At 42.0% G+C, this 21,713-nt stretch overlaps 1 protein-coding gene across 4 annotated transcripts in view; it reads left to right on the top strand.

The window, feature by feature from the left end:
* The window catches only part of SMURF1 (SMAD specific E3 ubiquitin protein ligase 1), a 106,503-nt gene that overhangs the window by 744 nt on the left and 84,046 nt on the right, over positions 1-21,713 (top strand). Inside the window, exon 1 of one of the 4 annotated variants that reach the window (XM_059414429.1) lies at positions 222-1,195. The exons of the other annotated variants lie outside the window; for them this stretch is intronic. Coding sequence (XP_059270412.1) covers positions 1,159-1,195 — 37 coding nt within the window. The 5' untranslated portion in view covers positions 222-1,158. Of the gene's footprint in view, positions 1-221; positions 1,196-21,713 lie in introns of those variants that run through there. 4 annotated transcript variants of the gene reach the window in all.

Raw genomic sequence — 21,713 nt, 5'->3', positions numbered from 1 at the left:
CCTTGTCCCCTCGTTTCTCCCCTCGTGGCCCCGCCCCCCGCTGCTCAGCCCCCTTCCTCCCCCTCGCTTTCTTCCCTCTTCCCTCACCTGCCTCCTCGCTTTCCCTCCTGGCCCCGCCCCTTGCCCTGGGTCCCACCCCTCGCTTCTCACCACCTTCCCATCCTCTCTCGCCTCCCCGCTCTCCTCCGCCGTGCCCCCGCGCTTCTCCCTCCAGTCCCCCGCTTCTTACCCCCTCCCCCATACTCTCGCCCTTCCTCTCTCTACCGACTCCCCAACTTGCCCCCTGGCTTCTCCCCTCCCGGCCCCGCCCCTTTATTCTCCCTTGGCCGGGCTCCCTCACTTTCCCCCTAGGCCCCGCCCCCTCATTTTCCACTTAGTCCCGCCCTCGCTTATCTGGCGGCCCCGCCCCCCTGCTTCTGTCTCGCTGCCTCCACCCTTTCCTTCAGCCTCGAATTCCTCAGTCCTGTCGTGTCGCTGCTCCCGGTCCTGTTCTCCTCACTTCCCCCCTGGTCCAGACCTCTTCAGTCTAGTCCACTTCCTTTCTGCCTCAGGCCAGGCCACTGTCTGCTCCCGATCGTGCTTCTTCAATTCTTTTCTGCATTGCACTTTACCAGCCCCGCCCCTCTCCCCGCAACCTCCTTGAGCCCTGAGTAGGGCTGAGGGTCCCCCCGGCCCCCACTGGAGGCTTTGGCAGCAGCACGAACGCAGACTCCTTGATTCGCTCTCACCGAGTCTTCAGTGAAGTGCCGGTGTCTGCTAGGAGGCTCGGTAGTGCCACCTTCAAGGGGGGTGCGGAGCTCTGCTGAGGGCCGGCGGCGCGGGGTTTGGGGAGTGTGGTCGCCAGCTGCCTGGTGGAGGCGCCCCTCGCTAGCCGCCCGGGACTGCGGTGCTGCGGCCTCCCTCCCAGGTTAAACCCTACCTGAGGCCCGGTCGTGCGCTCCTGCCCGGGGACTTGCGACCTCCAGTGTTTCCAGCTTGGGAGAGGAAATGAAAAGTTGAGGCCGGTTCCTGTCAGGAGGCTTTCCCTTGGATTTCTGTGTTCCGTGGCCAGTCTGGTCAGAGTCCGGTCAGATCCTTTCCAAGAGCGAATGAGCATTTTGGACACTTGATGGCAGATGCGTGGCCCTAATTCGTCGGTAAAAATCCAGGAAAACAGCAATGGGTGATTGGTTTCAAACTAAAGTTTCCTTTGAAAGTACGTAGTTGTTGCATGATTTATTTTTTTTCAAAGAGGTTTTATATAGATAGATAGATAGCTATATATATAGATAGATAGATAGATAGATGTATAGTTATATATATGGGGTTTTTTGGTTTGGTTTGGTTTGGTTTGGTATAAAGATGTCAGATTAGGTTACAATAAGATAATGTGATCAGATAATGATTTGGACCCAAATCCAGAGCCTGGTTTTGTGAAATAACTGCCATGTATCCCAGGGATCTTTGCTTCTGGAGGAACATAATCCTTTATTCCAGGGCTAGTAGGAAACAGCTTCTCACCATGTAGATACAGTATATAACATTGTTATTTTTATGGTTCCATGAAAGCCCTGTTTTTGACTTTGTAATCCTTGTAAAACTTTAATTACTGGCAACTTTAATTTGATTCCCATTTACAGTGCAGTCTGTAATTGACATCAGATTGGTTTCATTTTTCTTGTTAATAGCAGGAGTAACTGATTTCATGAGTTCTGGTAGAAATGTGACTAATGTTTCAGAAGGAATAGGTTCTAATTACAATGTTTGTGTCAGGTGTGTATATGTTCTTCAAACCTTGTTGGCTCGTGTGGGCCTATCCCTGGTGAAAGGGAAGGCTTGGTTTGTCCTCGCAAATAATTTTTGGGCTCAGAAATTTAGATACTGAAGATACAGAAACGTTTTGAAGAGTTTGGCATGGGATTTGCTATTGAAGGATCAGGTGATGAGGGTTATTTCCAAAGCCCCCTTTCCCTTCACCCCTGTTGGTGTTATTGAAGGTCTGGGATGATCTGTGAGTGTGGTCCTCGCTGCAACAGAATTGAGTTTAGCGGTGATTGCAGACCCATATGACCCACGTGTGTTGTCTGTTGAATGTTAATTGACACGCTGTTATGTTAATTAAGATGCTGGAATCCTGTTTCATTGTAGATAGAATAGGTTTGGGCCTCATTTTTTTTTTTTTTTTAAATTTATTTGACAGTCAGAGATCACAAGTAGGCAGAGAGGCAGGCAGAGAGAGGAAGGGAAGCAGGCTCCCTGCTGAGCAGAGAGCTCGATCCCAGGAACCCAGGATTATGACCTGAGCCGAAGGCAGAGGCTTCAACCCACTGAACCACCCAGGCGCCCCTGGCCTCATTTTTTTTTTTTTTTTTTAAGATTTTTATTTATTTATTTGACAGAGAGAGAGCGAGAGATCACAAGTAGCAGAGAGGCAGAGAGAGGGAGGGGGAAGCAGGCTCCCTGCTGAGCAGAGAGCCCGGTGTGGGGCTTGATCCCAGATCGATCCCAGAACTCTGGGATCATGACCCCAGCCGAAGGCAGACTCTTAGACTGAGCCACCTAGGTGCACCCCGCCCCCCGCCTCATTTTTAAGGTTGTCAGGGGTTTGAAATCTCTCCACTTCTGGCATGTTGGGGTAGCCATCTTTCAAAAATTGAGTACTCTTGCTACAGGTTTCAGAGTTTATTACTATGTGTCATATTGGAAAAAAAAAATTTGTTTTTAAACCGAGGGATATTCTCACCGGTCAATAATATCACACAGGGCATGATTCAAGGCAACGTGTGAAGACATTGGAGTATAAAAGAGTCTTTAGAACTTTGGGGTCTACAGTTGTATTTGGTGATGAGTAGAGGATTGGATTTAAAATGAAGGAATGTGATTTTGATCAGACCTACCATAAACTGCATGATATGGAACAAATTATGTAACCTTGCTGGGTTTCCGTTTCCTCATATAAAATGAGATTTCAACTTTATTGTAACATTCTTTGATTCTCTTTCTCATTTTGGCTACCTACTTATTCCAAATTACGTTGGGTACTTACGCTTTCTGTTACTCTCAATGCTGATTTTCAGAAATTTGTGTTAAAACACAGCACTTGGGTGCCTGGGTGGCTCAGTGGGTTAAGCCTCTGCCTTCACCTCAGGTCACGGTCTCAGGTTCCTGGGATCTAGGCCCACAGTGGGCTCTCTGCTGGCGGGAGCCTGCTTCCCTATGTCCCTCTGCCTGCTTCTCTGCCTACTTGTCATTTCTCTGTCAAATAAATAAATAAAAATAAAATAAAATAAAACAGCACCTGTGTTTGATTTAGATGAAGCATTCATTTTGTGTATTGATTAGGATATATTTTTTTCTTCCTGTGGAACCCTTTCTGTTTTTGCAAACTATTGGGTGGTATATGGAACTGCTTTGGAAGCCTGGCCTATGCAGTAAAATGAATATTTGACTCTTTATATTTAAAAGAAGTTAACTGTAATGAATGTCTTTGTGGTATTTTAACAGGGAAATAGTTTTTAAATAGTTTCAGTAGGCTTGGGGCATAATATGTGCAAAATCAAGTTATCTTAACATTATCTTACAGACATTTTGAGTTCACTAGCGAATCAAACACTTTGGGAACATTATTATTTTAAATTCAAGCCGGATTTGCAAAATCTTTCTTCTTATGTGGTACGCAAATGAATCCCAGATATGTTATTTAGGCCACTTTGGGTAAAAGAGTGGAATTTTGAGCTTTAAGGGTTCCGCAGTGCTCTTCAGGCAAATTTCATTTTATTCTAATGTTAACCAGTTAGTTGAAATGGCAAATGCCTATAAAATTTTTTGCGTTTTTATGCCTTGAGATACTCTCAAACCTCCTTGTGTTTTTATAGCTTTTGGAGCGTGACTGTGTATTGTGAAAAGAAAAATTCTAATTCCAAGTAGAGGGGGGAGGAGACCTTCTTTGATAGCATGTGGAAACAGAGGCTATTTTTATTTTTATTTTTTATTTATTTATTTTTTTAAAGATTTTATTTATTTATTTGACAGAGATCACAAGTAGGCAGAGAGGCAGGCAGAGAGAGAGGAGGAAGCAGGCTCCCTGCTGAGCAGAGAGCCCCATGCGGGACTCGATCCCAGGACCCTGAGACCATGACCTGAGCCGAAGGCAGAGGCTTTAACCCACTGAGCCACCCAGGTGTCCCAGAGGCTATTTTTAAAGTTGTAGCACACGGAAAGTAAGGGAGACTTGGGGTTCAGCCATCCAGATGAGGCTACTTGGAGAGAAAAAGTTGTATTAATAGCTGTCAATAACTCTGATTTATCAGTAACAGGTGGCCTAATTGATTTGGACTAGTTTGGCTTCTCTGAAAGGTTAAGAAAGCTGTTAAGTGTTGCCTTTGTTAGGTTATGCCAGCAGGGAACCTGGTTTATGTAAGGCAGGAAGAACTTTGGGTTTTAACAACCATAACCACGATAGGCTGGAATAAGTCATTTGGTGTTTAGCCATGAGCTGCTCCTGAGTTTCTAGAACATTTTCCTCAGGGTCAGCCTCAAGTTTCTGGAGGTATAGTCAAGGCACTTCTCTGAGCTGAATTAGCCAAGGGTGTGGAATGGGCTAAATCAAGTAACTATGGCAAAACCTCAATTTACTCTAAAAGAAATCACATTCTGCCAAATATAGGTTGCATTACTGATTTTATTTGTGATTTGATCACATTAAGGTTGTTTTTTTTCCGCCTCAAATCCATTTCTTTTTAAAGCTTCTTGACCCACCTAACTGACCTGAGCAATGAAATAAATAACTTTATACACTTTATTTTTATCTGTATCTTTATAGCAGTTGTAGTGAAAGCCAACTAGAATTTTTGCCTACAAGTCTAACTATTTGAGGTAAAAACTACGGGTTTTGCAACCATGAAAGTGGTGTCTGAACTTCGAGTTATTCCTTCTCTTCTACAAATTTTCATTTTCTCTGTTTGGACACATTGTCAGGTCCTAGTGTGGAACGCTGGGTGTCAGGAGGTTCTGTGACTGAGTCACTCGGCAAGAAATCTTTCCTCATGAATAAAAAAAGGAAGACTGACCCATAATATTTCAACATCGGCTCAATGATCCACTTAACTAGACTGGCTGTTTTGTAACATGTTTGTGGGCACTGGTTAAAAGTTAAAATAGCTGAATTGTGCATTTTTATTGAGTGCCAAGAGCAAAAGGGAAGTTCAGGAACCTTCCAAAATAGATGAAATAATTTAGTATCTTGGCAGGCTCTGATATTCTGGTTGAGAAACCCGAACTTTTAGAATTCTTATTTGGATCACATTTTTGTAATTTCAAAACCGTTTTAGAGGTGAAATATTTTTAAACAGAGAATTAAAACTATGTGGCCATTTATTTATTTATTTTTGTCCCTGAACAACTTAAGCGACTGCTTCACTTGTTCTGTAAGTGAATTTTAGTGAGAGCCAGCCTCTAATTTAAATTGGCTTGTTGTCCTCTGCACGCTCCTTCCAGCTGACCACAGTCCCTAAGGCATGCTACTTAGAGATGAGCTGGAGAGCTCTGTTGAGAAACAAAACAAAAGCACCTAGCCATGTGGAGCAGGCATATCTTTTTTTCAAAATGTTAGAATTACTGTTGTGTCTACAGATGTAATTTCATCCATTTGGACATTTAAACTAAGTGGAATAGGTTTCCATACTTCTGGATTAAAGGAAAAAAAAAAACCCTTTTATTGTTTTAAAACAAGGCGTAAATAACATACAATCAATGCATCTGGCGCTGCCCCCACCTGATTCCAGCTGTGTGCACCTCCCTCGCGGCTGAAAGGGATTCTAATTGGCTGAGGAATGTCGGCAACATTGTGTATCACTGAGCATGAACCTATGACGCTGGCTGCTGGGTGATGCCATTTCAGAGGTTTTAAGCTCCTGAGTCCAACTTGGAGGTTGCTTTCAGGAGTCTGGAAGAGAACCTTGTGAAGCTGCGGGTTGTAGACGGTAGCCTGCTTTTTTCTTTGTTTGTTGGGCAGTCGCTAAATTCTCTAAAGGCCATGGTGCTTTCTTGTGCCTTAAACCCTGGGTTGGGAGTCAGAAGGTCTGAATCTGATTTCTAGCTCACAAAAGTGCCACAGTGGGGAAAGGAGGTGGGTGGATTATGATCTTTTGGAGACTCGGTTTGCCTGGGATGCGAGATACCTGCATTTTCATGTCGCACGGGGACTAGATGTGCATTAAATATTTTAATGAATAGTTACGAATTATTTGTAGAGTAGCCGAGTGTAAATACAGAGTCACAGGTTCCTGTTATTTCTAGTTCCTAAATAATTATGTAAATGCTAAAGCTAATGGCATATTTGACACTGAAGAAAATCTATAAAACCTATGGATGGACATGAAAAATGCACTCAAGAACAAACTGTTAAATTCTTTGTGCATTCAGAAAGTTCCTTAGAGAAATAGTGTTAGAAGCCAAAGACAGCATCATCTTTAATTGTGAATCCTTGGAAGCATTCCCATTAAAGTCAGGAACAATACAGGGATGTACACTGTCAAAATTGTTATTAATTAGAAAAAGACATCAGAAAGCAAAATTGCTATTATTTGCAAGTGATATGGTTTTGTAGCTTTAGAAATCTGAAAGAATCAGCTGATACATAATTGTAAATAATTAAAAAAACTTTAGTTGGATAGGAAATTTCTCCATGGAAAAAGAAAATGGATAAAAACTAATATGCAAAGACAAACTAGGAAAAACAATTTGCAATCTATGTGAAAATGAAAGTCTAGCTTCCTTACTGTATAAAGAGCTCTCAAAGTCAACTAGGAGTAGGCCAATAACCTGTTTGCAAAGAATACAGACAATTCATAGGAAAGGGGAAAAAAAAATGAATTTCAAACATGCAGAGAGATGCCCAGCCCTATATACCGAACAATATATCAGTTAAAACTAGGAGTGCAGCTGTTTTTCATTTAGCAGATTAGCAAAGACCAGAGAGTTTGGAAATATGTTAGGGATGACAAAGGTGAGGAAAAGGAGAAACTCTTTTACACCGTTGGCTGGGAAATGTAAGATGACATAATAGAGTAAGGATGGCAGTTTGGTGCTATCAGATAATAAGTGTATATGCCCTTGATCGAACAGTTCTGCCTCTAGGAATTTTTTTCCCAGATCCATTCACACATTTGTGTAAAGTCTTAATATGCAGCCAGGGCCTGGGTGGCTTAGTCGGAAAAACATGACACTTTTGATCTGGGGGTTGTGAGTTCGAGCCCCACCCACACTGGGTAGAGAGATTACTTAAAAATGAATAAGTAAATAAACTTAAAAAAAAAAAGTCTTACCATGCAAACTTATTGCAGCATTGTTTGAGCTTATGAAAGACTGGAAACAACCTAAGTGTGCATCAGTAGGGTACTAGTTAAAGAAATTACATTATATCCCCAGGGATGTGTAGCTGTTAAAGAGAATAAGATAGTGCTTTATTTATTTTAAAAATTTTTAAAAATTATTTGAGAGCTAGAGAGAGCATGAACAGGGCAGAGGGAGAAGCAGACTCTCCAGTGAGCAGGGAGTCTGACGCAGGACTCGATCTGGGATCTCGGGATCATGACTTGAGCCAGAGGCAGACGCTCAACTGACTGAGCCACCAGGTGCCCTGATAGTGCTTTATATTCTGATGTGGAACATTTTCTAAGATACATTGTTGAGAGTGGGGAAAAAGATTCAAAACAGTGAATATTGTACATACTGTGCGAGTAATAAAAAATAAAAGGGGAAATTTATCTAGATCTATTTGTATAGAACATTACAACAAGGATACCTCTGAGAAGACTGATGGTAATTTTCTCTGGGAAGGAGAACCAGGGCCTGAAGATCCAGGCGAGAGGGACATCTTTTCCCTGGTTTCCTCTTTGTATTGTTTGATCTCTTCCCCCTTCCTGCTTGAGAATAGATTGCTTTTCAACAATTACAGATGTTAAAATCAAAAAAGAATCTACAGCTCTTAAGAATTTCTTAGAGCAACAAGTACATTAATTGCCAATAGTAACTGTTTTTGTATGTAGGTGTTCTGAAAATTCAAAATGATTTTTTTTTTTTTTTAAGATTTTATTTATTCGACAGAGAGAGACACAGCAAGAGAGGGAACACAAGCAGGGGGAGTGGGAGAGGGGGAAGCAGGCTTCCCGCTGAGCAGGGAGCCCGATGCTGGGCTCAGTCCCTGGACCCTGAGATCATGACCTGAGCCAAAGGCAGACGCTTAACAACTGAGCCACCCAGGCACCCCCCCACACCCCGCCAAATATATTTTAAAAGGCTTAAATGGCATCTAAAGGCATATATCCATGTTTATGTGCATTTCTTCACAGGACGATTCCTGGGTTTTGGAGAGTAAAAAATATTCTGCATACTTTGTAGATCTCAACAAACTCATTTTCCCAGAGGATATGTTTGTTCTGATAACACCTCCTACCCAAAATTTTTCCGGCATAATACTAAGTAAGCCCAAATGATTCTTGCCAGATTCAGAAATCGGGTCCTCCTGAAGCCCCTTTCTATAGTGAGTCCTTGAAAGACTGGGGTCGTGGTTCTGAATAATAGTCCTTTATTTGGAATGTCATTTGGGGTTATCTCTGACCTAATTTTAGAAAATTTTAGAAAATAACCTCATGTGGTGCCTGGGGGGCTCAGTGGGTTAAAGCCTTTGCCTTCAGCTCAGGTCATGATCTCAGGGTCCTGGGATCGAGCCCCGCATGAGCTCTCTCTGCTCGGCAGGGAGCCTGGTTCCTCCTCTCTGTCTCTCTCTCTCTCTCTCTCTGCCTGCCTCTCTGCCTACTTGTGATCTCTGTCTATCAAATAAATGAATAAAATCTTAAAAAAAAAAAAAAAAAAAAAGGAAAGAACCTCATCCCTAAAGTGGAAGTGAAAATGCTAATTTGCATAAATCAGGAACAAAAACTTGGTATTTTCCCTAAGTATTCACATAATCAGTATGTTTGCTTTAAACTTTTTTAAAGGGCTTCTTTACTAATTTTAGCTGTGCCTAAAAAAGGAATCTCTGACTCTATAAAAGTAGAAAAAGTTGTAATAATTCATTGCCTTTTTGTTCTCCTAGGTCTTTGGGATAAAAATTCTAAGTTTACTGAATAGCATTTCTCCATGTATTACCTACAAATGATGGATTTGAGGATTGTTCAATGTCTGCTCATCTGAACAGGGCTAGTATTGCTTTCTTTCTGTGTGTCCTTGTTCTCCTGTTTCCTCATGGGAGCCAAGCTATCAAACCAAGCTCCAAGAGGGCTGGGTGTTTTGTTTTGTACGTGTTTTATTTCTAGGTTAAAAAAAGCATGCAACTTGTTTTACTCTTTAAACGCACACTTTATAGGACAGAGAAAGATTGTTTCTCTTGTCCCGAATAGATAATCATCCCATGTGCTGTTACAGAAATACTTGGAAACACACTTAGTCCAGCTATAATGAATTCATACTTTACCATAATCAATAGTCATGTGAAGGAGAAGGCCTACATGTCCTCATGGGACATTGATTTAACTTTTCTTAGCCTTTTTTCCCTTCTTGATTGTGCAAGGTTGAACAGGTGGCATTCCTCTTCCCAAACGTGCCTAAGAGACACCTTAAGCTTAACATGTCCCAAGCGATCTTCCTGGTTCCTTCTTCCCCAGAAGCCTTCCTCTCCCAGTCATCCTCGCTTCGTTAGATCTACTCAGTTGCTCAAACCAAAAACCAAGACCTGTTCTCGTTTTTCATACCTAACTTCTGCTTCAGCCTTCTTGACTCTGCCACCATAGTTCATGTGGAGGGTGTCTTCTCTTTAGGCCTGTTGTCTCCATCCTACTTCAAGCTGGGACCATCTCTTGCTTGGACAGCAGCTTCGTGCCCTATTTGATTTAAATGTCATTTATCAATTATTTCTCTCTTTCAAAGATGCTGAAAGATTTATTATAAAAGTTCTCATTCTGGCTTATTGGAAAGCGGGAGCTGGAAAGAGGTCTGCCAGGATTACCCTTTTCTCCTGGCTAGCGCAGCTCCTTTACCCTCCGCTTCGGGGTTCGCTGCCTCTAGCTGCAGCTCCAAGGGCACTGGAGAGAATGACCAGTTGTCTTGGTCAGGGTATGTAGAGCTTCTCCTGGTCTGATGATTTAGGGACAGCCAATGACAAGTTCAATTGTACACAACCATGGAGGGAAGTCAGGAAGCCAAACTGAAGATTACTATTTGAAAAATGAGTTTAGAATGGGAAATTCAGTCTCCATGGTTCAGAACACGTTACATTCCCTTGTACAGGAATACAACAGTGGTTGCCTCCGGATAACTCCCAGTTTTGTCCTTCTCACCACACCAAACCCCCCAGTCGTTCCCCAAGATGCTCTGATCCGAGTCTCCCCTATCTTCGTAATTGATGTCATCAACCAGGGAGGGTGTTCATTGAATTTTACCCTGCCTCCTTTCTTCAGCCAATTTCACATTTTTTGCTTCTGTCTTGTATTTATAATACCATACGTCATGATATTTTTATTAAACAAAAAAAACAAACCAGGATGCTTTCAGATGTAAGTAGCAGAAAACCTAGCTTAAATTGGTTCTGTAGGAAGCATTTTATTCAGTAAGTTAACTGAAAAGTCCAAAAGTAGTTAATAGCATGAGAAGAATGCAGTTTCACTTTGGTTCTCAGCGCTGTGACCTCAGAACCATTCTTGGCTATCTTTTTTCTTATGATCAAAAGATGGCTATTAGAAGCTCCCATGGCTATTTGCTTCTAGGTTTAACCAGCAGAAATGTTTAAAGTCCACTTTCCCAACAGCTCATTGCTAGAATGGAAGTCCTGGAGTTGAATCCCTTTGTTGGGTTCGCCTGTTGTGGGTCATGTGTTCATTTGTGAACCAACCACCGTGGCAAGGATGATGGGATGTGCTGGTTGGACAAGAAGGAGCCATCTTGGAATCTAGTAATGGCGTTAGTCCCACCCAACATTTGGGACGTTTTGATGGGAGAGAAAAATGGATGCTAGGAGGGCAACCAACAAATAATTAGACAATCCCATTAAAAAAAATTTATAATGCTAGTTTTGTGTATGCTGAGTGTGAGGATGATAAAGCTGCCATTTAATGAACTTAGGAAAAAGAAATATGCCTTCTTTGTAGTAGTGCAAAGCAAAAGATGCCATTTTTGTAAAAATGCCGATATTTTTCCTGAGAGTTAGGAATGGTAGCTTTATATATGAACTTACCCCAACAAATATCATTGCTGATTTGTATTATAGAATGTTTCTGAATTGTTGTGCAGTGTTATTTTATTGGGGATTATTTCAATACTAAGATTTTAAACAAACTTCAGTGCAGATTCTAGAAATTTAAAAAAAATTATTTATTTATTTATTTGACTGAGAGAGATCACAAGTAGGCAGAGAGGCAGGCAGAGAGAGAGGGGGAAGCAGGCTCCCTGCTGAGCAGAGAGCCGGATGGGATGCGGGGCTCAATCCCAGGACCTTGAGGTCATGACCTGAGCCGGAGGCAGAAGCTTAACCCACTGAGCCACCAAGACACCCCAGATTCTAGAAATTCTTAAGTCATTTCTCTGGAGATGATAGGATATTTTTGAGAGGGGAAAGTGCATATTAGTTGTTTGTAAGTTGAATTTAGGAGGAATAGAAAGAAAAAATTCGTTTTTATCCAAGTGTATAATTTTTTTGGTAAGTGATTACCAACCCTTCTTTTATAATGAAAGCTTTGGATTAATACTCATTTTTGATATTTGGAGCTCTGTGTTTTCTTTGCTATTTTCCTAAAACAAACAAACAAACAAACAAAAAAAAAAACCAGCAAAGGGGGCTTAAAGATGCTTGGCTGAGCTTTGAACCTATCTTCCAAGAAGAATGGTTGGCTCTCATACCTCCAAGGTCTTTCTTCTGGAGTCAGCCAGGTGGGGTGGTTTAGGAGCTGGGCAGGAGCCAGCCTTTGCCTTTAGATGAGTGATCTCATCTCTTAGTTTACTCAGCTAAAAAAAAAAGGGGATGAGTTGGGAAATAGTTGGAGACACTTCAGTTTGTGTATATTAAATGAAATAATCCACATGCAATGTCTGGTCCGTAGTAAGTGTTCAATATGTGTTAGCTAATGTTAATGTTGTCATATTTCAGTGACTCTAAGATGACTTTGAAAAGTCACACCATTGTTTTATGTACCACTAAAAAAGAAACACCAGTAATTACACTACACTGTGATTCATTTGAAGATTTCAGAGATGTTAAAATCAGAAAAAATGTCTTAGAAACAATGATACATGGTATTATGGCTGTCTTTGACTTGGAAGTCCTGGCAATTGTTTGCATACCCACAAATTAATGCCATCTGTCTTCAGTTTAAACATAATGCAGTGTGACCTGAAGTTTCTTTTCTTTTTTTTTTCCCTCCTTATGTTGGTGTTGGTCTCCTGTATTGCAGTATTGGCAATTTAATAATTACTAATTTGTTCTGTAGATTTAATAATGGATTATACAAGACCCATGGTAGGCTTGGAAACTTTGATAATTTGCTTTTCTTCAGCGACTTAGAAATAAAATGGAGTCATGTTTTTGGAGATCGTTAATATCAGTTGGGTCAAGCTATTTGAAATGAAAGGTAGGTGAATTGATGGTACCCAGAACCTTTTAGAGCACCCAGGTTTTTGGCGGAAAGCCTGTTTAGGAAAATGCCTTTGATACACCCAGACACATTCAGTGGGAAGACATAATATTGATACTTGAAAGCAGTGCATGGCATTTGATTTTCCACTAAAATTTATATGTGGAAGTATACTGTAGAGCTTGAGTGATAGTCACAGGCTGGTTTAAGAACCAACTTGTGCAGTAAAAAGTCACCATGTAATCTGCTAAGCTGGAATTTAGAGTAAAATCCGTAAGGATAGCACAGATCCTCGATAGCATTCTGTTTCTCTTGGAGCCTGAAACTTAAGGTGTTGTGATGGGAGTGGTGTAAGCCTGTTTGGGCTCTTTTTTTAGACCTGTTTTTGATATTAAGATAGAAATGAATTATGGAAGTCTTTTTGGAGACTTGACCTACGTGTTTACTTATTGCATTATTTATGGCTTGCTTCATCACCTGAATGTCAACGGATTCCACTTTTGTTTGAGACAACTACAGGAGGCGAGCAGAAGTACCCTTTACCTAGTCATAAGCCCCAGAGGCTGTCCTCTGGCACATCTGGCACACGAAGCATTTAAATATTATTTGAGGGTGTTGATTATGATTTTGGAAAAGACTGGCTCTGTGCATCATCTCAACATTATAGTTCATATCAAGACTGGCTTTGTGCATCATATCAACATATTTTCATGCGTTCTGAGATAGCAGCACTGTTTTCTTTTTGGAAACCTGGGTTTGGTTGCTGTATTTTGCATAGGGTTCAGCCTAGCAGTAGGAAAAAAAATACATTTTTCTTTCAGAAAAGGAGTTTTACTTTGGGAAATGGTACCTATGTGGAAGTAACAGAAATATGATTTCCAGAAGGAAACCGTTTATTAACGTAAGCAATTATCACCTGCTCAGTAGCATTGTTTATGTTTAGAATCGACAGAAGCCAGTCAAGATCTCTCACAAGGCTTTACGAAAGGATACGATGATGTCAGTGTTACTCCAGGTGTTTAATTTCAGGCAGTATGAGTCAAGGATTTGGGGCTTCTTATATTAGAATAGATGGAACTTTATTCAGAAAAACAACCCAGCTCATTAATTTGAAGTGTGTACATCACAGCCTAAAAATTTCAGTGAGAGTTTTTAAATAGATGATGTATGCATATGATATAAAAGGGTATTCATCAAAAATAAGTCTCCTACACTCTGTCCCTTGTCAACCAGCTTGCCTCTAGGGGAGTGACTATTATTATCATGACATTACTAGTTTGTCTTGTTTCTTCCAAAGGTTCTTTGCCCCCTTCCTTTTCTCCCGCTCTTGGACGCAGGTGCTAGACTAGGATGTGCACTGTCCTGTATCTCGCTTTTCCACACAATACAGGAATTGCTCTATTTTCATACACCCACAGCTGCCTCTGTAGCAGAAACCTCTCTGCTCTTCAGAAGCCTTGTGGTTAGTGGGACCACAGGACGAGTTCTGGCTGGTGAACCGTAAGACGTGATTTGTCCCACGGTGAGGCTGAAGCAGTAGGAGCCTCCAGCTCTTCTGTGGGGGCACTGGCAGCTGTGTGGCATATGGTGGAGCCTTTATCAGCCTGGGTCCCTGAATGATGATGTGGAGCAGAGTCCCCCTTCTGCCCTGGCCCCTGCCCCAACCCCCTTCCACTCAGGAAAGGGGGTTGAAAGCAGGGCATAAACCTGTTCTGTTAATTTGTTTGTGCATCATATCAACATCTCCAGATTGAGGTTGCCTTTTCTTTTTAACAGCTGTGAAATGCTACTAAACGTAACACCAAATAAACCCAGTTCGGATTATCTGATAGTTTAGGGACAGAGGGCATCTCATTAAAGAAGAATCATTTTAAGGAAATAGCAGAGAAATACATTGTTCCCCAGTGTGTTACGTAGCCTATCTATTTTTTTGAAGGAATATATTTATCTGTTGAAAAATATAAGGGAGAAATAAGCTCTGTATTATTTTAGTGACACTTCATTCTTTAACATTATAGTTTATCATTTTTGCATTTGAATTTGATATTAATTTTCTAGTCAGATTAATTCTAAAGGAGCATAAGCACCAAAGCCAATTCACTGCCTTACTCAGGATTGAGCACAATACTTGAAGAGTGTTAAGGATGAGAGGAATGTCACAAAAATAGTCTCTACCGGGAACTTAACAGTACAGTAGGGAGTGAGACAGTCACTAGAAACAGTGAGCATTTAAAAAAAATTTTTTTTTACTTAAAGGTGCCAGGTTGAAAAGCCCTCCTTGTGGGCTACAGAGGTCTAGCCTCTGGGGAGGCTGAATTTGAAGTAGTAGCTCTGGAAGAATCTGCATGGGGAGAGGGGCCACAGGGGCTAGCACATACAAAGACGGAATGGGGCAAGAGTGTGGCCAGACAGAGGACCCAGGCTTCAGTGACAGACTGAGGAGTCTGGGTAGCAATAGAGAGATTCGATCAGAGAATTCTGGTTTTAGAGGCCTGCCGTGTAGGAAGGGGCCCTTTCGTGTCCAGAGGACAGCACCAGGGTCCAGTAAATGGAGTAGTGTAGTGGCTAAGAGCCAGCTTGAGGCCCTGTTCTGGTTCTAGTTTTGCCACTTTCTAGCTGTGGAAAGTGCTAGAAAAAGGGTACGCAGGGTAAGTGCTTAGAGGAGGTCGGTTGTGATGCCTCCTGTGGGTGTGTGCCTACTGTGGGAGGGGAACTTGGGAACAGTGACTCGAGGGGCTAAATTCGGCTCCTTCACAAAGTAGTGTTGTGTGTGACTGTGTTTATGCAAATGATCGGCTTTCTATGGGCTTTATAAGGAATCCTTTGTTGGGGCCAAGTGTAGACTAAATGGTCAACGAAGTTTCTTTTAACAAACATTTATTGAAAAACGACTAAGTGCTAGGTTGCCTGGCAAGCACCGCACTGGACATCAGGAAGGCGATGGAGACCAGATGAAGGAAAACACCTGTTATTTACCCAGTCTGTGCATTGTTACAAAGTTAACATCAGATTCCCTATTTGGCCCTAGAAAAGCCCTTCCAATCAGAAGGGATAAGAAGTGTCTGTAAAGTAAGCAAAGTGACGGAAGTAATAAATGATGTTGGATACCTGAGAAAATGCTGCGGGAAATCTGCCTCAGTCCTTCCCCTGATGTTAATATCTTTCTGGTTGATTGCAACACGCTTTCTTAAGACCTTCTTAGAAGTTCCAATTGGAGCCCAGCTCTGGCTCCTCCAGTACGAATGACAAGTTGGTGTTTGTGTAGTGATTTCGCACCCCCCCCCCCCACCTTTTTTTGGACTCGGGGACTACTTCCATTTACAGTCAGGTACTGGTCAGAATCTTTTTGTGGGCAAAGTAGGTCAGACATAAAGTGCACTCAGTTGGGGAGGCAGATCCCGTGGAAGGTCTAGTCTCTTTCCCCCTCCCTTAGCTCTGCTCTGGATCGCAGACGCTGGGGTTGTACAACCTTCACAGCCAGTCTGGAGTCTTTCCAAAGGGTTTCTAGAATGAGAGTCTGCCAAATGCTAAGCTTTAATGTTGGGATGTTACTCTTTGGGGTGCCCCTTCTGCCCTTCGGCTCTTTATGGGAAACTAGGTCAGCTATCCAGACTACATACTATGCGATCCTAAGGTGAACACTACGGTTAACTGTGAGTTTTAAGATACATCCGACCTGGGTTTCCTGTCTAGCTTTGCTGCTCAGGGTTGCGGTCACTATAGGCAAACATAAGGAAGATATTTGTCAGTTCTCGAGGCTTTTATTATCACCAGGGAGGTACTATGCTAGGCACATTTCCTTAGTTATCCTCTCAATAAACTTACAAAGTAGGTACTTTTCCTGTCTCCACTTGGGAGACTGTGGGGTTGGTCCACCCAGTTCCACCACATACCAGTGTCTTTGGACAAATCATGCATTTCGGCTTTAAGCCTCAGACAATACCCACCTCATAAGGTTGTTGCAAGGAAATCAATGAAGTAATTCAGCACCCAGCTGTTTCCCCACATTTGGTCAAGGTCAACCTCCCCTGGGGGTTCCCTGAGTATCTCCTAAGTGGATTGGAGTTAAGTTTAGGAAGTTACTTTGCTTCTTACTTTTTAAGTTAGTGTAAACATTGTTTCTGAATCCAGTTCTTTTCTTTTTTGTCTCCAAATTAAAATCATCATTAAGGGGCGCATGGGTGGCTCAGTGGGTTGAAGCCTCTGCTTTCGGCTCAGGTCATGATCCCAGGGTCCTGGAATCGAGCCCCACATCGGGCTCTCTGCTCAGCAGGGAGCCTGCTTCCTCCTCTCTCTCTGTCTGCCTCTCTGCCTACTTGTCATCTCTGTCTGTCAAATAAATAAATAAATCTTTAAAAAAAAAATAAAATCATCATTAAACATCATTCAGTTAGGAGCTCTCTTTCAATCGACTTTTCCGCATCAAAGCTTGCTTATGGAGGGGGGAAATGGCACTAGCATTATTGAGACAAAGATAAGTGACAATATAAAAAGGAAAGTGAATATTCTCAAATTTCCACCTCCTCTTACCAATTTAATATTTATTTTTATTGCTATTTCTGACTTGGCCTACATTCCTATTGATTATTTGCTAAAAATCAGACTAAACTGTGTCTTATTATTATGTATTACATATATATCACTGAAACATTAATTACAATTCTACTAAAAAATAAATACAGTGGACCCCTTGAACAACATGGGTTTAAACTGCATGAGTTCACTTACAGATTTTTTTTTAAATAATTACAGTGTAGTACTGTAAATGTATTTTCTTTTATGATTTTCTTAATTTTTCTCTAGCTTTATTACAAGAATATAGTATATAATACATAGAACTTTATAAAATATGTGTTAGTTGACTGGTTATGTTATCAGTAAGCCTTTCAGTCAATAGTAGGCTGTTAGTAGTTACGTTTGGGGCAAGTCAGAAGTTATACATGGGTTTTCTGGGCTCTCTATTCTGTTCCATTGGTCTACGTGTCTGTTTTTGTGCCAGGACCATACTGTCTTGATGACGACAGCTTTGTAATAGAGCTTGAAGCCTGGAATTGTGATGCCACCAACTTTGGCTTTCTTTTTCAATATTCCTCTGGCTATTTCTGGTTCCATATAAATTTTAGGATTATTTGTTCCATTTCTTTGAAAAAAAAAAAAAAACGATGGGATTTTGATAGAGATTGCATTAAACGTATAGATTGCTTTAGGTAGCATAGACATTTTCACAATATTTGTTCTTCCAATCCATGAACATGGAACATTTTTCCATTTCTTTGTGTCTTCCTCAGTTTCTTTCATAAGTACTTTATAGTTTTCTGAGTATAGATTCTTTGCCTCTTTGGTTAGGTTTATTCCTAGGTATCTTACGGTTTTCAGTGCATGTATGCAGGCTTTCAGCCACACAGGGATAAGGGGTCAGTTTCCCTATCCCCTAAGCTCCCTGTTGTCAACTGTATAATTTTGGTGACTTCTAAAATTTTAAACTTTCTTTTTTTCCCCCCTTTTTTAATGAAGTATAATCGACACACAGTATTACCTTAGTTTCAGGTGTACAATGCAGTGATTTGACAACTCTCTCCATCATGCTCTGCTCCCCACAAGTCCCATCGACTATATTCTCTAGGCTGAACTTTTATCCTCCTGACTCACTTGTGCCTGTACCTCCCATTCCCTCTCCCCCAATTTCCCCCACCCTCACCCCCTTCCCTTTGACAGCCGTCAGTTTGTAAAAGTCTGAACGTTCTTCAGGCTCTCCCTGTGATATTTTTCTCTTTGGTTTGGTCCCCAGGCCTCCTCACCACCCACTCTCTGTGAAGGAATTTTATATTCTATTTGATAGTGTCATGAAGCTGGTTTTCACTTTCGGATAGAGCAGTCTGTGGTTCCACGTAATCCAGCGTGTGAACCCATGAACCAAGTGAGGAGAGAATTTGCTAGTATAGACAATTGTTGGGTCCTGGAGATATTTTGAACAGTACCCAAATATAACACCAGTGGCTGTCCTGAAGACTCAAGAGAAATGTGAAATTATGATTATGTAAAAAGAAATACAGCTGGTGTCTGTGTGACTGAGTCTGTCTTTTTGATAGTGAAGGGCTAAGGACATTAACGTTTCACCAAAAATACTGAAAAAAACAAGTCAATGTAGCTCTTTCTTTGTGTCTTGACAGCATCCAGGCGGCTACCAAGATGGCCGCTTGTTAGAAACATGGTCAGTTAGCAGACGCTGTTCCCTCCCCTGGCTCTCTGATTTCCACAGGGAGTAAGTGCTCTGGGGAGCCCATTGGAACAATAGTTTCCCCTGAAGTCTGAGAAGCTTGTTCTTGGGTGTGGCGCTTCCCTCCACAACTGTATAGTTGCCAGACTGCAATGATTTTATCTCCCAGCAATGTTCCAGAAGGTTTTAGTGAAAATATAAAACTGCCTGCCCGCCTCTCAAACAGAGTTTGAAAAGAGGTCTCTTGGGCGACGACGGACCGAGTCTTCTAAGTGGTCTGTGATGCAAAGTATTTCCTGGGCTACGTGTTTTTCAAGGCTGAGCTTTACTTCCAAACTAAGCTTGAGAAGAATCTGGGAATGTTTCCCAGCTGATTGGGGGTGGGGAGAAGAGGAGGATGCAAGCCTGAAAGAACAGAGAAATGTCACTCTCGTTTTTATCTTTTACAGTTATCGGCTGAAATCTGGCTATAGATACGGCTTGCAAAATAGAACCTTTCTGGAATACAAAGTAGGGTGGGCTGTTAAATGTTAATTTTTATTTTATTTCACTTTATTTTTGAGAGAGAGACAGAGAGAGAGAGAAAGGGGCAGAGGGAAAAGGAGAGAGAATATCCTCACGCGGACTCCCAGCTAGGTGTGGGGCAAGGGCTCGATCCCGGGACCCAGAGATCATGACCCGAGTGGAAAACAAGAGTCGGGCGCTTAACCTCCTGAGCCACCCAGGCGCCCTGTTGAATGTTAATTTGAAAATCATATATAATATTTTAATTTTATTTTCAGAGTGGGACATTGGGAAGATGAGCCTTTATTTATTATTATTTTTTTTAAAAGATTTTAGTTATTTATTTGACAGAGAGAGAGAGATCACAAGTAGGCAGAGATGCAGGCAGAGAGAGAGGGGGAAGCAGGCTCCCTGCTCGGCCTTGATCCTAGGACCCTGGGATCATGCCCTGAGCGGAAGGCAGACGCTTAACCGACTCAGCCACCCAGGCGCTCCAGAAGATCAGCTTTTTAAAATTTATTTATTTATTTAAAAAAATTATTTGTTTTTTTTTTTTTTTTGAAGATTTCATTTATTTATTTGACAGAGAGAGACAGATCACAAGTAGGCGGAGAAGCAGGCAGAGAGAGAGAGAGAGAAAAGAGGAAGCAGGCTCCCCGCTGAGCAGAGAACCCAACCTGGAGCTCGATCCTAGGACCCTGGGATCATGACCTAAGCCGAACGCAGAGGTTTTAACCTACTGAGCCACCCAGGTGCCCTGAAGATCAGCTTTTAAATGGATCAGACTTAGTCTTCAAGGTGAAAAAAAAAAATGCAGACAAAAGCACTATCTCCCTTTTAATTGCCATTAATCTCAAGTTACCCCAGTGTTTTTGCTGTGACTCTTACCTCAGTTCAAGGTCTCAATTGACACATTTGGGAAGAATGAGGTGTTGGGGAAATAGTAGTGCTAAGTAGATGGTTTTTCCTTCCTGTCTGACTCAGTGTTAGAGAACTCTTTTCAGACAATATGTTGATTTTAATACTTCGGTGCTGGGTTTATGTCATTACAGACCTTATGGTATATCGAGTAGTTCCTTGCTCTCTTAGTAGAAATCTTCTCAAGAAAACCTCTCTCCCTTATGTCACTGTTTCTTTCCCTAAAAGTTTTTGTAGTCACTACTCTTTTTTGGAGAATTCAGATGTTGGTGGTACCAGAGGAAAATTTCTTTGGCCTGAATAATGCCAGCTTCGTGTCCCTCAATGATGACACATTCAGATGTATTTTAAATTTGTTGTTTTCCCCCCTCATTGCGCTGCTGTGCATACGAGTTCCCTAGCTGGAGAGGCTGGTATTGGTGGTTGAAAGACTTCGATCTAAATTTAGATTCTTTTCAGAGGTTTCATAGAATACTTCCTTAAATTAAGTCCCAGACCGCAAAAGCAGCTGCTATGTGGGGCTTCCAGGTTTGGTGGTGGCTTTTTTTTTTTTTTCTTTCCCTGTTCTCTAAATAAAGAAGATGGGGCAGGAAGAGACTGGCTGTCACTCCCAGCTGCTGGGTGTGGGTGGGGGTGTGCAGGGGAGTGTGTAGGTGGGGAGGTGGTTCTGCCTTTGTCACCGGAATCCCTGGCAGCTTCTGTAAGGAGCTGATGGAGAAGGGGACAAGGTTGGATGGTAGCCTGACAAAAACGGGAAGCAGTCCCCAGTCCCCAGAACTCTGGCTAAAACGAGCACTTTGTTTTGGATTGTGTTGTAGGCTGTAGGTACTAGTGGATAATGATAGGACTTTCTGTTGTCTGACACCTGTAAATTTGTCTGGAAACCTAGAAGCCACGAGTCAAACCAGTATAGCCAATTTTCATGGAGAATGATACAGCTGGAAGTTCTTCAGAGGCCCGAGAAAGAGTGGACAGTGGGTTGTTGAGAGTGGTCATGGGTGTGTTCCACAGTCTCCCTCTCTTTTTGGAACACATGCTTTCACACCCTTTCCACGTGATTTCCCTTACCTGTCTGTGCCCGCAGGCCCCAGACTGGAGAGCTAGATCTCAGGTGGGCAGAGGAGAGGCCGGGGAGCCTGGGCACTGCCCGCTGGGCGCAGCGTACTCAGATGGCTTCCAGCTTCTGTTGTGGAAACGTCACACTGTTCTTATGCTCTTATGTTTGTGAATGGTGTGATTATATTCTAAATCAGTATTCTAGTACCTTCCACCGTTAGACAAACACACGTAGACTCCCATTCCCACCCGGGGCTTCTCCCCCAGCATGCATCAACAATCTTCCCATGAGCGTATTTTCATTATATAACCACCACTTTATCTCAGTATTTCCTCTTTTAGAAAGGTCAATTTGGTTTTTTTTTTTTTTTTTTTTTTTTGGCGTGGGAGGGGTGGCGGGGTGGAGGGAAGTATCT

Source organism: Mustela nigripes, chromosome 11, assembly GCF_022355385.1.
Source record: "Mustela nigripes isolate SB6536 chromosome 11, MUSNIG.SB6536, whole genome shotgun sequence".
NCBI lineage: Eukaryota > Metazoa > Chordata > Mammalia > Carnivora > Mustelidae > Mustela > Mustela nigripes.
Note: the sequence above shows the minus strand (reverse complement) of the source record. Positions and strands in the feature narration are given on the sequence as shown.